General features: G+C 50.8%; 1 protein-coding gene across 1 annotated transcript in view; it reads right to left on the bottom strand.

Annotated features, from left to right (window-relative positions):
- Positions 1–13402, bottom strand: part of LOC124481246 (four and a half LIM domains protein 3-like) — a 36449-nt gene extending 23047 nt beyond the window's left edge. The window contains 1 exon segment of the mRNA XM_047041161.1: positions 13113–13402. Within this exon segment, the coding sequence (XP_046897117.1) occupies positions 13113–13194 (82 nt within the window). The 5' untranslated portion in view covers positions 13195–13402.
- Between the last annotated feature and the right edge of the window lie 424 nt (positions 13403–13826).

Consider the following 13826-nt stretch of genomic DNA (forward strand, 5'->3'; position numbering starts at 1 on the left):
ATTCTTTTGCCTTAAGTATACATTAACATTTAGTCATTTAGCAGACGCCCTTATCCAGAGCGACTTACAGTAAGTACAGGGACATTCCCCTGAGGCAAGTAGGGTGAAGTGCCTTGCCCAGGGACACAACGTCATTTGGCACAGTCGGGAATCAAACCAGCAACCTTCTCATTGGTAGCCCGATTCCCTAACCGCTCAGCCATCTGACACCCACCCACCAAGTATACCATCTCTTGGTCACTTTTTGGCACTTGCTTTATGAGATGCAGTTTGTACAACTCCTTTACTGGTAACTGGGAATACAGGAGATTACATTAAATTCAACATTTTCTCATGCAGAATTCACCTGCCATTAAATGCACATCTCATTGTGTACAGCTCTGTTCAACAGGATCAAAATGTGCAAATCGTTTTTATATTAATTATTCTCATAATTTCAGTGTAACTGAAAATTCCACACCAGCCTGTAAATAAAAGTACATGGGGAGAGATCTACAGTAGCTACCATACATGTAGGCTTCTTTGCATCCATCTCTGCGGCAGCAGTTAACGTCTCTTCATTATCTTAATCATCATCATCATCATCATCATCCTGTGATGAAAAGCATTCTGTTGGGGGTTACTGCTACTACAAGTTGAAATAGGCACCAACTGATACTTTGTATTAGGTCGAATATGATTAAAACCAAGGTGATGTAGAGGCTACAATCACAAGCTTAAAGGCCTAAGCAAAATATGCCTTACCTGTTCGTAGTATGTTTTTATATTTAATATAACATTTAACATGCTATCTAATCCACCACTATTTGACCTGTAAAATTAACGGACAGTGTAGTTAAATGTTCAATGTATAAACTGGCTACTGCATTTAAATGTATGCATTGACTCGGCCAGCAATTGTCTCCCACGCCAATTATCTCTCCTACGCTGCTACAGCCGTGTTGCTTCTTTGTGGAATATGTGCTCAGATTCACTATGAACACGTATTAAAATTCTATCTGAAGTGTGGTGAAGTAGAACAACGTTTTTTGTTGCCGGGTGCCATGGTGGATCCTAGTATTGGAGTTCCATTGATGTTTGCTTTTAATAGTTCTCATGCTTAACTCAGAGTGGACGTACTCTGAGTTGATTTAACTCATTCAAATCAGCTTTTCTGGAACTGAAGAGTTGGGGTTTTCCATTTTAGAGTAAATCAACTCAGAGTTCAGGGTTAGGTTCACTGTTTGTTAAACCCGCTTTCTGGAATACCCCCCAGGTGTCTGGTCGCAGCGCAGGATGTAGGGGCTCTGATCCTCAGCAGGATCACCCTCTGTTCATCTATCCAAAACATCCCTCAGGCTAGCCTCAGGCATCACAGGCTAGCCTCAGGCATCACAGGCTAGCCTCAGGCAACACAGGCTAGCCTCAGGCATCACAGGCACCTCAGGCATCACAGGCACCTCAGGCATCATAGTCTAGCCTCAGGCATCACAGTCTAGCCTCAGACATCACAGGCACCTCAGGTATCACAGGCAACTCAGGCATCACAGGCTAGCCTCAGGCATCACAGGCACCTCAGGCATCACAGTCTAGCCTCAGGCATCACAGGCACCTCAGGCATCACAGGCACCTCAGGATTCACAGGCTAGCCTCAGGCATCACGGGCTAGCCTCAGGCATCACAGGCTAGCCTCAGGCATCACAGTCTAGCCTCAGGTATCACAAGCACCTCAGGCATCACAGGCTAGCCTCAGGCATCACAGGCTAGCCTCAGGCATCACAGGCACCTCAGGCATCACAGTCTAGCCTCAGGCATCACAGGCACCTCAGGATTCACAGGCTAGCCTCAGGCATCACAGGCTAGCCTCAGGCATCACAGGCTAGCCTCAGGCATCACAGTCTAGCCTCAGGTATCACAAGCACCTCAGGCATCACAGGCTAGCCTCAGGCATCACAGGCTAGCCTCAGGCATCACAGGCACCTCAGGCATCACAGTCTAGCCTCAGGCATCACAGGCACCTCAGGATTCACAGGCTAGCCTCAGCCTCAGGCATCACAGGCACCTCAGGCATCACAGGCAACTCAGGCATCACAGGCTAGCCTCAGGCATCACAGGCACCTCAGGCATCACAGGCACCTCTCAGGCTAGCCTCAGGCATCATAGTCTAGCCTCAGGCATCACAGGCTAGCCTCAGGCATCACAGTCTAGCCTTAGCCTCAGGCATCACAGGCACCTCAGGCATCACAGTCTAGCCTCAGGCATCACAGGCACCTCAGGCATCACAGGCAACTCAGGCATCACAGGCTAGCCTCAGGCATCACAGGCACCTCAGGCATCACAGGCACCTCAGGCATCACAGGCTAGCCTCAGGCATCATAGTCTAGCCTCAGGCATCACAGGCTAGCCTCAGGCATCACAGTCTAGCCTTAGGCATCACAGGCACCTCAGGCATCACATGCTAGCCTCAGGCATCACAGGCACCTCAGGCATCACAGGCACCTCAGGCATCACAGGCTAGCCTCAGGCATCACAGGCACCTCAGGCATCACAGGCACCTCAGGCATCACAGTTTAGCCTTAGGCATCACAGGCACCTCAGGCATCACATGCTAGCCTCAGGCATCACAGGCACCTCAGGCATCACAGTCTAGCCTCAGGCATCACAGGCACCTCAGGATTCACAGGCTAGCCTCAGGCATCACAGGCTAGCCTCAGGCATCACAGGCTAGCCTCTGGCATCACAGTCTAGTCTCAGGTATCAAAAGCACCTCAGGCATCACAGGCTAGCCTCAGGCATCACAGGCTAGCCTCAGGCATCACAGGCACCTCAGGCATCACAATCTAGCCTCAGGCATCACAGGCACCTCAGGCATCACAGGCAACTCAGGCATCACAGGCTAGCCTCAGGCATCACAGGCACCTCAGGCATCACAGGCACCTCAGGCATCACAGTCTAGCCTCAGGCATCATAGTCTAGCCTCAGGCATCACAGGCTAGCCTCAGGCATCACAGTCTAGCCTTAGGCATCACAGGCACCTCAGGCATCACATGCTAGCCTCAGGCATCACAGGCACCTCAGGCATCACAGGCACCTCAGGCATCACAGGCTAGCCTCAGGCATCACAGGCACCTCAGGCATCACAGTCTAGCCTCAGGCATCACAGGCACCTCAGGCATCACAGGCACCTCAGGATTCACAGGCTAGCCTCAGGCATCACGGGCTAGCCTCAGGCATCACAGGCTAGCCTCAGGCATCACAGTCTAGCCTCAGGTATCACAAGCACCTCAGGCATCACAGGCTAGCCTCAGGCATCACAGGCTAGCCTCAGGCATCACAGGCACCTCAGGCATCACAGTCTAGCCTCAGGCATCACAGGCACCTCAGGATTCACAGGCTAGCCTCAGGCATCACAGGCTAGCCTCAGGCATCACAGGCTAGCCTCAGGCATCACAGTCTAGCCTCAGGTATCACAAGCACCTCAGGCATCACAGGCTAGCCTTAGGCATCACAGGCTAGCCTCAGGCATCACAGGCACCTCAGGCATCACAGTCTAGCCTCAGGCATCACAGGCACCTCAGGATTCACAGGCTAGCCTCAGGCATCACAGGCTAGCCTCAGGCATCACAGGCTAGCCTCAGGCATCACAGTCTAGTCTCAGGTATCAAAAGCACCTCAGGCATCACAGGCTAGCCTCAGGCATCACAGGCTAGCCTCAGGCATCACAGGCACCTCAGGCATCACAGGCTAGCCTCAGGCATCATAGTCTAGCCTCAGGCATCACAGGCTAGCCTCAGGCATCACAGTCTAGCCTTAGGCATCACAGGCACCTCAGGCATCACATGCTAGCCTCAGGCATCACAGGCTAGCCTCTGGCATCACAGTCTAGTCTCAGGTATCAAAAGCACCTCAGGCATCACAGGCTAGCCTCAGGCATCACAGGCTAGCCTCAGGCATCACAGGCACCTCAGGCATCACAGTCTAGCCTCAGGCATCACAGGCACCTCAGGCATCACAGGCAACTCAGGCATCACAGGCTAGCCTCAGGCATCACAGGCACCTCAGGCATCACAGGCACCTCAGGCATCACAGTCTAGCCTCAGGCATCATAGTCTAGCCTCAGGCATCACAGGCTAGCCTCAGGCATCACAGTCTAGCCTTAGGCATCACAGGCACCTCAGGCATCACATGCTAGCCTCAGGCATCACAGGCACCTCAGGCATCACAGGCACCTCAGGCATCACAGGCTAGCCTCAGGCATCACAGGCACCTCAGGCATCACAGTCTAGCCTCAGGCATCACAGGCACCTCAGGCATCACAGGCACCTCAGGATTCACAGGCTAGCCTCAGGCATCACGGGCTAGCCTCAGGCATCACAGGCTAGCCTCAGGCATCACAGTCTAGCCTCAGGTATCACAAGCACCTCAGGCATCACAGGCTAGCCTCAGGCATCACAGGCTAGCCTCAGGCATCACAGGCACCTCAGGCATCACAGTCTAGCCTCAGGCATCACAGGCACCTCAGGATTCACAGGCTAGCCTCAGGCATCACAGGCTAGCCTCAGGCATCACAGGCTAGCCTCAGGCATCACAGTCTAGCCTCAGGTATCACAAGCACCTCAGGCATCACAGGCTAGCCTTAGGCATCACAGGCTAGCCTCAGGCATCACAGGCACCTCAGGCATCACAGTCTAGCCTCAGGCATCACAGGCACCTCAGGATTCACAGGCTAGCCTCAGGCATCACAGGCTAGCCTCAGGCATCACAGGCTAGCCTCAGGCATCACAGTCTAGTCTCAGGTATCAAAAGCACCTCAGGCATCACAGGCTAGCCTCAGGCATCACAGGCTAGCCTCAGGCATCACAGGCACCTCAGGCATCACAGTCTAGCCTCAGGCATCACAGGCACCTCAGGCATCACAGGCAACTCAGGCATCACAGGCTAGCCTCAGGCATCACAGTCTAGCCTTAGGCATCACAGGCACCTCAGGCATCACATGCTAGCCTCAGGCATCACAGGCACCTCAGGCATCACAGGCACCTCAGGCATCACAGGCTAGCCTCAGGCATCACAGGCACCTCAGGCATCACAGGCACCTCAGGCATCACAGTTTAGCCTTAGGCATCACAGGCACCTCAGGCATCACATGCTAGCCTCAGGCATCACAGGCACCTCAGGCATCACAGTCTAGCCTCAGGCATCACAGGCACCTCAGGATTCACAGGCTAGCCTCAGGCATCACAGGCTAGCCTCAGGCATCACAGGCTAGCCTCTGGCATCACAGTCTAGTCTCAGGTATCAAAAGCACCTCAGGCATCACAGGCTAGCCTCAGGCATCACAGGCTAGCCTCAGGCATCACAGGCACCTCAGGCATCACAGTCTAGCCTCAGGCATCACAGGCACCTCAGGCATCACAGGCAACTCAGGCATCACAGGCTAGCCTCAGGCATCACAGGCACCTCAGGCATCACAGGCACCTCAGGCATCACAGTCTAGCCTCAGGCATCATAGTCTAGCCTCAGGCATCACAGGCTAGCCTCAGGCATCACAGTCTAGCCTTAGGCATCACAGGCACCTCAGGCATCACATGCTAGCCTCAGGCATCACAGGCACCTCAGGCATCACAGGCACCTCAGGCATCACAGGCTAGCCTCAGGCATCACAGGCACCTCAGGCATCACAGTTTAGCCTTAGGCATCACAGGCACCTCAGGCATCACATGCTAGCCTCAGGCATCACAGGCTCTGTGAAACAACCAGACACCATGTGTTTTGGAGTTTGGTGGTTTTGTAATTTGAGAAATAAATATGCATTTTGTGATGCAAGTTTCATGTTGCATCACATGCTTGAAAACATTGTCTATTTCTCTCCTCGTGAACTTTTCTTCATTATTGAAAAATAAAATAAAATGTTTAACCTCTCTCTTTCTCTCCCCTCTATCCTTTTGAAGCATGACAAGCAGCAGGGAAAGAGGGAGAAGCAGAGAGGGAGAAAAAGCAGAGAAAGAGGAGAGAGGCAGAGGAAGAGAGAGGCAGAGGAAGAGAGAGGCAGAGTTAGAGAGAGCTGCAGTACTCAGCAGTGATCTGGGTAGGAATATCATCAGTTTGTGTGTCCCCTCCTCCATCTCACCTCCTCCCTCCTTCATCTCACCCCCTCCCTCCTCCATCTCACGTCCTCCCTCCTCCATCTCACCTCCTTGAGGACACTTCCTCCCTTGTATGGCAGCTGAGGGCAGAGAGGGAGGCAAGGAGGGAGAGCGGGAAGCAGGGAGGAGGAGAGAGAGAGAGGCAGGGAGGAAGAAAGAGAGGCAGGAGGCAGGAAGCAGGGAGGAAGAGAGAGAGGCAGGGGCCAGGGAGGCATGGAGGCAGGCAGGGAGGGAGGGGCCTGTGAAGGTGACAGGACCAGCCTTGGGGGGGGATTAGGGTTGTCTAACTCCACACCCTATGAGAGGCCTTCTAGGGACTACTGATAAACGTACTCATACACATGCACTCATCACTTGTTCTACCCTATAAAACACTCATACACATGCACTCATCACTTGTTCTTCAGCACAGTTGTACTGATGTCATGCCAATACATCTTAGGGGGATGAGAGAGACAGAGAAAGGGGGAGAAAGAGAAGGGGGGATGAGAGAACGGAGGGGAGAGAGAGAGAGAGAGAGAGAGAGAGAGGAGGAGAGAGGAGGAGAGAGAGAGAAAGGGGGAGAGAGAGAGAAAGGGGGAGAAAGAGAAGGGGGGAGTGAGAGAACGGAGGGGAGAGAGAGAGAGAGAGAGGAGGAGAGAGGAGGAGAGAGAGAGAAAGGGGGAGAGAGAGAGAAAGGGGGAGAAAGAGAAGGGGGGAGTGAGAGAACGGACAGAGGGGAGAGAGAGAGAGAGAGAGAGAGAGAGAGAGAGAGAGAGAGGAGGAGAGAGAGAGAGAGAGAGAGAGAGAGAAAGGGGGAGAGAGAGAAAGGGGGAGAAAGAGAAGGGGGGAATGAGAGAACGGAGGGGAGAGAGAGAGAGAGAGAGAGAAAGAAAGGGGGAGAGAGAGAGAAAGGGGGAGAGAGAGAAGGGGGGAGTGAGAGAACGGACAGAGGGGAGAGAGAGAGAGAGAGAGAGAGAGAGAGAGAGAGAGAGAGAGAGAGAGAGAGAGAGAGAGAGAGAGAGAGAGGGTGGGACTGGAGATGATTTTCAGTCCACCTGGAAGTTTGTTTCAGTGCATCCGTAAGTCACTGTAAAAGGAATGCAGAGCTTACTTTTAACCTCTGCATGTTTGCTGCTTATGACTAGAAAAGTCTTTGGTCATTTGGACATTTTGTAGATGGACTTTTTTTTGTTGTTGCACTGATCGAATTCTAGGACCATCCATTCATGGCTTTCCTAAATATGTAATCATCCAGTATTAAAATTACAATGGTAAAAGCTATTTTCAAGCTATTTTGTCATTGCTATTTCAGTTGGCTGCTTCGTGATCAGCGATTTTCACGTCTTTCAAGGTTGCGATTCCCTTTTCTTTCAGCAAGTGTCGCAGAAACTCGAATGCCTACTCGTGGGGTGGGGAGAGAGAGAGAGAGAGGTGGGGGGAGAGAAAGAGAGGTGGGGGGAGAGAGAGAGAGAGGTGGGGGAGAGAGGGAGAGGTGGGGGGAGAGAGAGAGGTGGGGGAGAGAGGGAGAGGTGGGGGAAGAGAGAGAGAGGTGAAGGGAGAGAGAGAGGTGGGGAAGAGAGAGAGGTGGGAGATAGAGGTAGAAGGAGAGAGAGAGAAAGTGGGAGAGAGAAAAAGAGAAGGAGGGAGAGGAGATGATTTTCAGAGAGAGAGACAGACAGACAGAGACATCCAGAAGGAGAGAGAGAGAGAACTGTGTGTGATTTCCTGATAAGGAGCTACATTCTTGATGGTGCAACAGTGTAATCCTGTGTGGACCTGACAGTGTTTACTCTGCAGCAGCAGCAAACAGCTCAATCAACAGCTGCGCAGCCAGCACAGACACACAGCCAGCACAGACACACAGCCAGCACAGACACACAGCCACACAGCCTGCACAGACACACAGACACAGAGACACACAGCCAGCACAGACACACAGCCTGCACAGACACACAGCCACACAGACACACAGCCTGCACAGACACACAGCCACACAGACACACACACACACAGCCTGCACAGACACACATACACACAGCCTGCACAGCACAGACACACAGCACAGATACAGCCTGAACAGACACACAACCTGCACAGACACACAGCCTGCACAGACACACAGCACAGACACAGCCTGCAGAGACACACAGACACACAGACAGCACAGACACACAGCCAGCACAGACACACAGCCTGCACAGACAGCACAGACACACAGATAGCACAGACACACAGCCTGCACAGACACACAGCGCAGACACAGCCTGAACAGACACACAGCCTGAACAGATCCATCACTACCAGCAACTAGCAGCAGTCCTTGATCCCGCTAGTCAAAACAACTCTTCCAGCGGCATCTGGGGTCAGCAAAGCCATAACAGTGATGGTAGACTTTTGATTAACAAAAACACAAATGCAAACACACGCACACATCGCACACACACGTAAACTCTCTCTCTCTCTCTCACACACACAGATTCACACAAACAAATGCAAACACATACACTCCCAGTTCTCCCTGCCCCCTGAGGAACACTGATGAGTTTTAACATGTTAAAGCAGCTAATCAAAAGAGACACTTGGAGATAATCAAGCAAGACAGTTGACACACCCAAGTATCATCTGACATCATATCATACCACACACACACACACACACACACACACACACACAAGCCCACACACACACACAGACCTACACTTACACACACACATTCCTCTGATTGCCTCTCATCTGCCATGATGTCACATTAATTCGTCTTCATTCTTAGGCAGATGTGGAAACTAGAGTAATCAAGACTGTTCTGTTTCCCACTCAGGCTGGGGGCTGAGGGGGATAGAGAGAGAGACAGAGAGAGAGACAGAGAGAGAGACAGAGAGAGAGAGAGACAGAGAGAGAGACAGAGAGAGAGAGACAGAGAGAGAGAGACAGAGGAGAGAGAGAGAGAGAGAGAGAGAGAGAGAGAGAGAGAAGAGAGGAGAGAGAGAGAGAGAGAGAGAGAGAGTCTGGTGGAGAGTCAGCAGGCTCAGTCCTCTGTGATAACCATGGTGGACACCTCTCCTCTATGATAACCATGGTGGACACCTCTCCTCTATGATAACCATGGTGGACACCACTCCTCTGTGATAACCAAGGTGGACACCACTCCTCTGTGATAACCATGATGGACACCACCATTTTAAAGTTTAAAATAAGCATTGAAACCTGTGCCGCTCCAGTCTCCTATGCACACAATGCTCCTCCTCCCCTGCTCACTTTGATGATGTCATCAAGCACAAGGACAGAGCAGGCCCTTTGTACATGAGTGAGAGGTGTCATGATGGCAGAAACTGGACTAGGAGAGGTGTCATGATGGCAGAAACTGGACCAGGAGAGGTGTCATGATGGCAGAAACTGGACTAGGAGAGGTGTCATGATGGCAGAAACTGGACTAGGAGAGGTGTCATGATGGCAGAAACTGGACCAGGAGAGGTGTCATGATGGCAGAAACTGGACCAGGAGAGGTGTCATGATGGCAGAAACTGGACAGGAGAGGTGTCATGATGGCAGAAACTGGACCAGGAGAGGTGTCATGATGGCAGAAACTGGACCAGGAGAGGTGTCATGATGGCAGAAAGAAAGAGGAATGTTTGTGTAGAATTATTTTACGGTGGTAAATTAAAACCTTGCAAACTGCGATGTGCGTTGGAAGGCTATTCGCTACTATGGCAACACCACCAACTTGTACAAACACATTAAAACACACAAAAAGGAGAACTCGGAGCTGCACCAGAAACGAAGAGAGGAGGAGGAGGGAAATCCTCCAGACAGTGTGTGTTTATGTGTATCTGTGTGTGTGTTTGTGTGTGTGTATATCTACTGTGTGTAAGTGTATATATATGCGTGTACATGTGTGTCTGTGGGTGTGTATCTGTGTGTGTGTCTGTGTGTGTACATGTGTATATATGTGTATGTGTTAATGTGTGTATATATGTGTGTGTGTATACTGTATGTGTGTGTGTGAGTAGTGAAGGTTTGCTACCAAGCTTCCACGTCAGCGTTTGTTGATGGTTCTCTGGGGCCTGGGGGGGTGGGGGGTGTGTTCCCCTGGGGCCTGGGGGGTGGGGGGTGTCCCTCTGGGGGGTGTTCCCCCTGGACTCACCACCTCGTTAATCCTCAGAAACATAAACATTCTGCTGTTTCTCATGTTCATCCATGTGTCAGAACCCCTGCTGCATGCTGGGAAGAGTGTCAGAACCCCTGCTGCATGCTGGGAAGAGTGTCAGAATCACTGCTGCATGCTGGGAAGAGTGTCAGAATCACTGTTGCATGCTGGGAAGTGTCAGAATCACTGCTGCATGTTGGGAAGAGTGACAGAACCCCTGCTGCATGCTGGGAAGAGTGTCAGAATCACTGTTGCATGCTGGGAAGAGTGTCAGAATCACTGTTGCATAATGGGAAGAGTGTCAGAATCACTGCTGTATGCTGGGAAGAGTGTCAGAATCACTGCTGCATGCTGGGAAGAGACCCAGCCACTGAGCTGGTCACACACACCACACACACGCACCTTACACGAAACCTGGCTACCCTTCAGCAGGGTGGGACAGTCTGACAGCACTAAGGGTTCAGAGGGGAGTGATGCTGAGATGCAGAGGGGAGTGAGCCGAGAAGTAGAACCAACCACGCTCCTCCACCCCCCAGACCTGCCAGGACGACGCCAAGCCACGAGCTGCAGCCTTATATGGTTCCCTGCTTGCAGCAGGACACTGAAAAACTGCTCATACTGGAGTCGCCCAGACAAGCCTTCATAGGAGGAGGCTGTGTTGTGGTGGGGGAGAGAGAGAGGGGAGAGCCAGAGAGAGTCAGAGAGAGAGAGAGTCAGAGAGAGAGAGTCAGAGAGAGGGGGAGAGACAGGGAGAGAGACAGAGAGAGAGAGAAAGGGAGGGAGGTGTACAAGTTCCTCTCCTCGCCACAGCCCTTCAGAGACTAGCTAAGCCCTCTGTAAACAGCTTAAGACAAAACACAATTCAGCCAATCTGAATGACCTCTAATTGAATCAATCTATTCTAATTCAATCAGGTGCTGACATGCCAGTAACAATCATTGAAAAATACTTTTGGTTTCTTCATATCAAATTAGATGATGTCCTTATACTCTGGATTAGGGGACCTGTGTGTGAATCCTCACCGGGCCGATGCCTCCTGCAGCAGCTGAAGACAGCCTCTCTCCTGAGACCAGCAGGAGCAGCAACACACACCTCCAAAACACACCTCACACACACACCTCACACACCTCACACACACCTCCAAAACACACGTCACACACACCTCACACACCTCACACACACCTCACACACACCTCCAAAACACACCTCACACACAACTCACACACCTCACACACACCTCCAAAACACACCTCACACACACCTCACACACACCTCACACACACCTCACACACACCTCCAAAACACACCTCACACACACCTCCAAAACACTTCACACACACCTCCAAAAACACACCTCACACACACACCTCACACACACCTTCAAAACACACCTCACACACACACCTCACACACCTCACACACACCTCCAAAACACACCTCACACACACACCTCACGCACACCTCCAAAACACACCTCACACACACCTCACACACACCTCCAAAACACACCTCACACACACCTCACACACACCCCTCCAAAACACACCTCACACACACCTCCAAAACACACCTCACACACACACCCTCACGCACACCTCCAAAACACACCTCACACCTCACACACACACCTCACGCACACCTCCAAAACACACCTCACACCTCACACACACCTCCAAAACACACCTCACACACACCTCACACACACCTCCAAAACACACCTCACACACACCTCCAAAACACACCTAACACACACCTCATACACACCTCCAAAACACACCTCACACACACCTCAGACGCCCGTCAGCCTCTAGGACTGCTGAAATAGATACTAAACTGTGACACCATGACGGCTCACTGGCTGTCCAAAGTCACCAGCCGCCAGGCTAGCACACGCTAAATACACTCCTGGGTGTTCCATGGCTTACTGGATGGGATGTCCACCTGAACATGTTATTGCTGTTGTTGATGGAATAAGTGGACACAATTACACATGTAGGATCACAGTAACATATCACTTGATTCCACAAGGGATGATATCATGAGGGCTTTCTGCTGAACCTGCAGAGCCCAGCCTCGTCACAGCTGACAGGAAGTAGTCTTTCTTCCTCTCTGGTTTCAACTCCTGCCTCCCACAGTCCTCCAAGCCCTCAGCTGAGTGTATCATCACTGAGTTGTCATATTTTCTCTCAGAGTAAGTAGAGCGTGTTGCGAGGGCAGAGACGCCCAGCTCTGTCCGCTACTGTGTGTTTAATGTATCGCAAGGAAAGCCAGGAATGTGACTGTCTACGACCACAACGGCACATGAACACTTACATTACATACTGAAGAATCCACTGACTTCATACAATTACAAACACAGACTTTAAATGAATTAAAAGGAGTTTTGAAATGTACTCAGTAAATAACTCACTTCTAAGTGACTGGCAAACAACCACTTGTTTGAGCTTATATATATTATATGCATACACTGTTGCTTTGTCAAAAACACAAAGCATGTTAGTTTCCCTGACCACCAAGACCAATTTGACCAACCTTTTCCTTGTTCCAACGTTAATAATGCATTCATACATCGTTCATTCATTTATGCGGACAGTTCATTTCACTCAAGTCCATTTTTCCATTACTGAATCATACGTGACAAGAAGGATTTGAGTAGGTAAATACAGTTGTACATGTCAATGATTTATAACCTTATATACTTTTGAAATCTATACATATTTATCAAGCAAGATGGGCGTACTTAAAAGTGAAACCTTTTAGGAAGGTTTAGCACAATTTCGAGAAAAAAGAAAGTTGGTAAGTGGCACCAAAGTGATTAGGACGCTTGAAGAAAAATAAGACTTTATGTTGTATAATGCGCTTACCAGAAGTTATATCTGCAGTTGAATTCACCTTTGCAACCTGACAGTCGAACCCCGCCACCTCTCGGTCTCTGTCGCTCGACATTAGAGGGATGTAGATTGCAGCCGGTCCCCACGTCTCTAATTCAGCGCCGGAGGCACAACTTTAGTGTTCCGTGTTCACCGTAGTCAAACTCGGTGAGTGACTGACGAAGAGCGACGCGATCTACCGGTTACTTTTGTCCAACTCTGCCTCGGAAGTTGCTAGTGAGTCACAAGATCCCGCCCCGATATTGGGAAAGAGAGAGAGAGAGAGAGAGAGAGAGAGAGAGAGAGAGAGAGAGAGAGAGAGAGAGAGAGAGAGAGAGAGAGAGAGAGAGAGAGAGAGAGAGAGAGAGAGAGAGAGAGAGAGAGAGAGAGAGAGAGAGAGAGAGAGAAAAGGGGGGGGGGGGGAGACAGAGAGAGACAGAGACAGATACAGATACAGTGAGAGAGAAAAACATTGCTTGGTATGATTGGTTGGCAGTGGGCTGAAAGTGCTGAAGATTTCACAAAATCTTGTCTAAAAACTACTGACCGAAAGTTAACACATTGACTTTAGAAAATCTCAACTGAATTCTCAGACTGAACAGGTTTAGGAATCCGAGCAGTTTGGAAGGCTATAGCTTCAGCCAGACTACATGTTTTATTGTTTGCAGGACTAGTGTAGAACTGACAATGGAAGCAACCATTCTGTCT

This window comes from Hypomesus transpacificus, chromosome 2 (assembly GCF_021917145.1).
Source record: "Hypomesus transpacificus isolate Combined female chromosome 2, fHypTra1, whole genome shotgun sequence".
NCBI lineage: Eukaryota > Metazoa > Chordata > Actinopteri > Osmeriformes > Osmeridae > Hypomesus > Hypomesus transpacificus.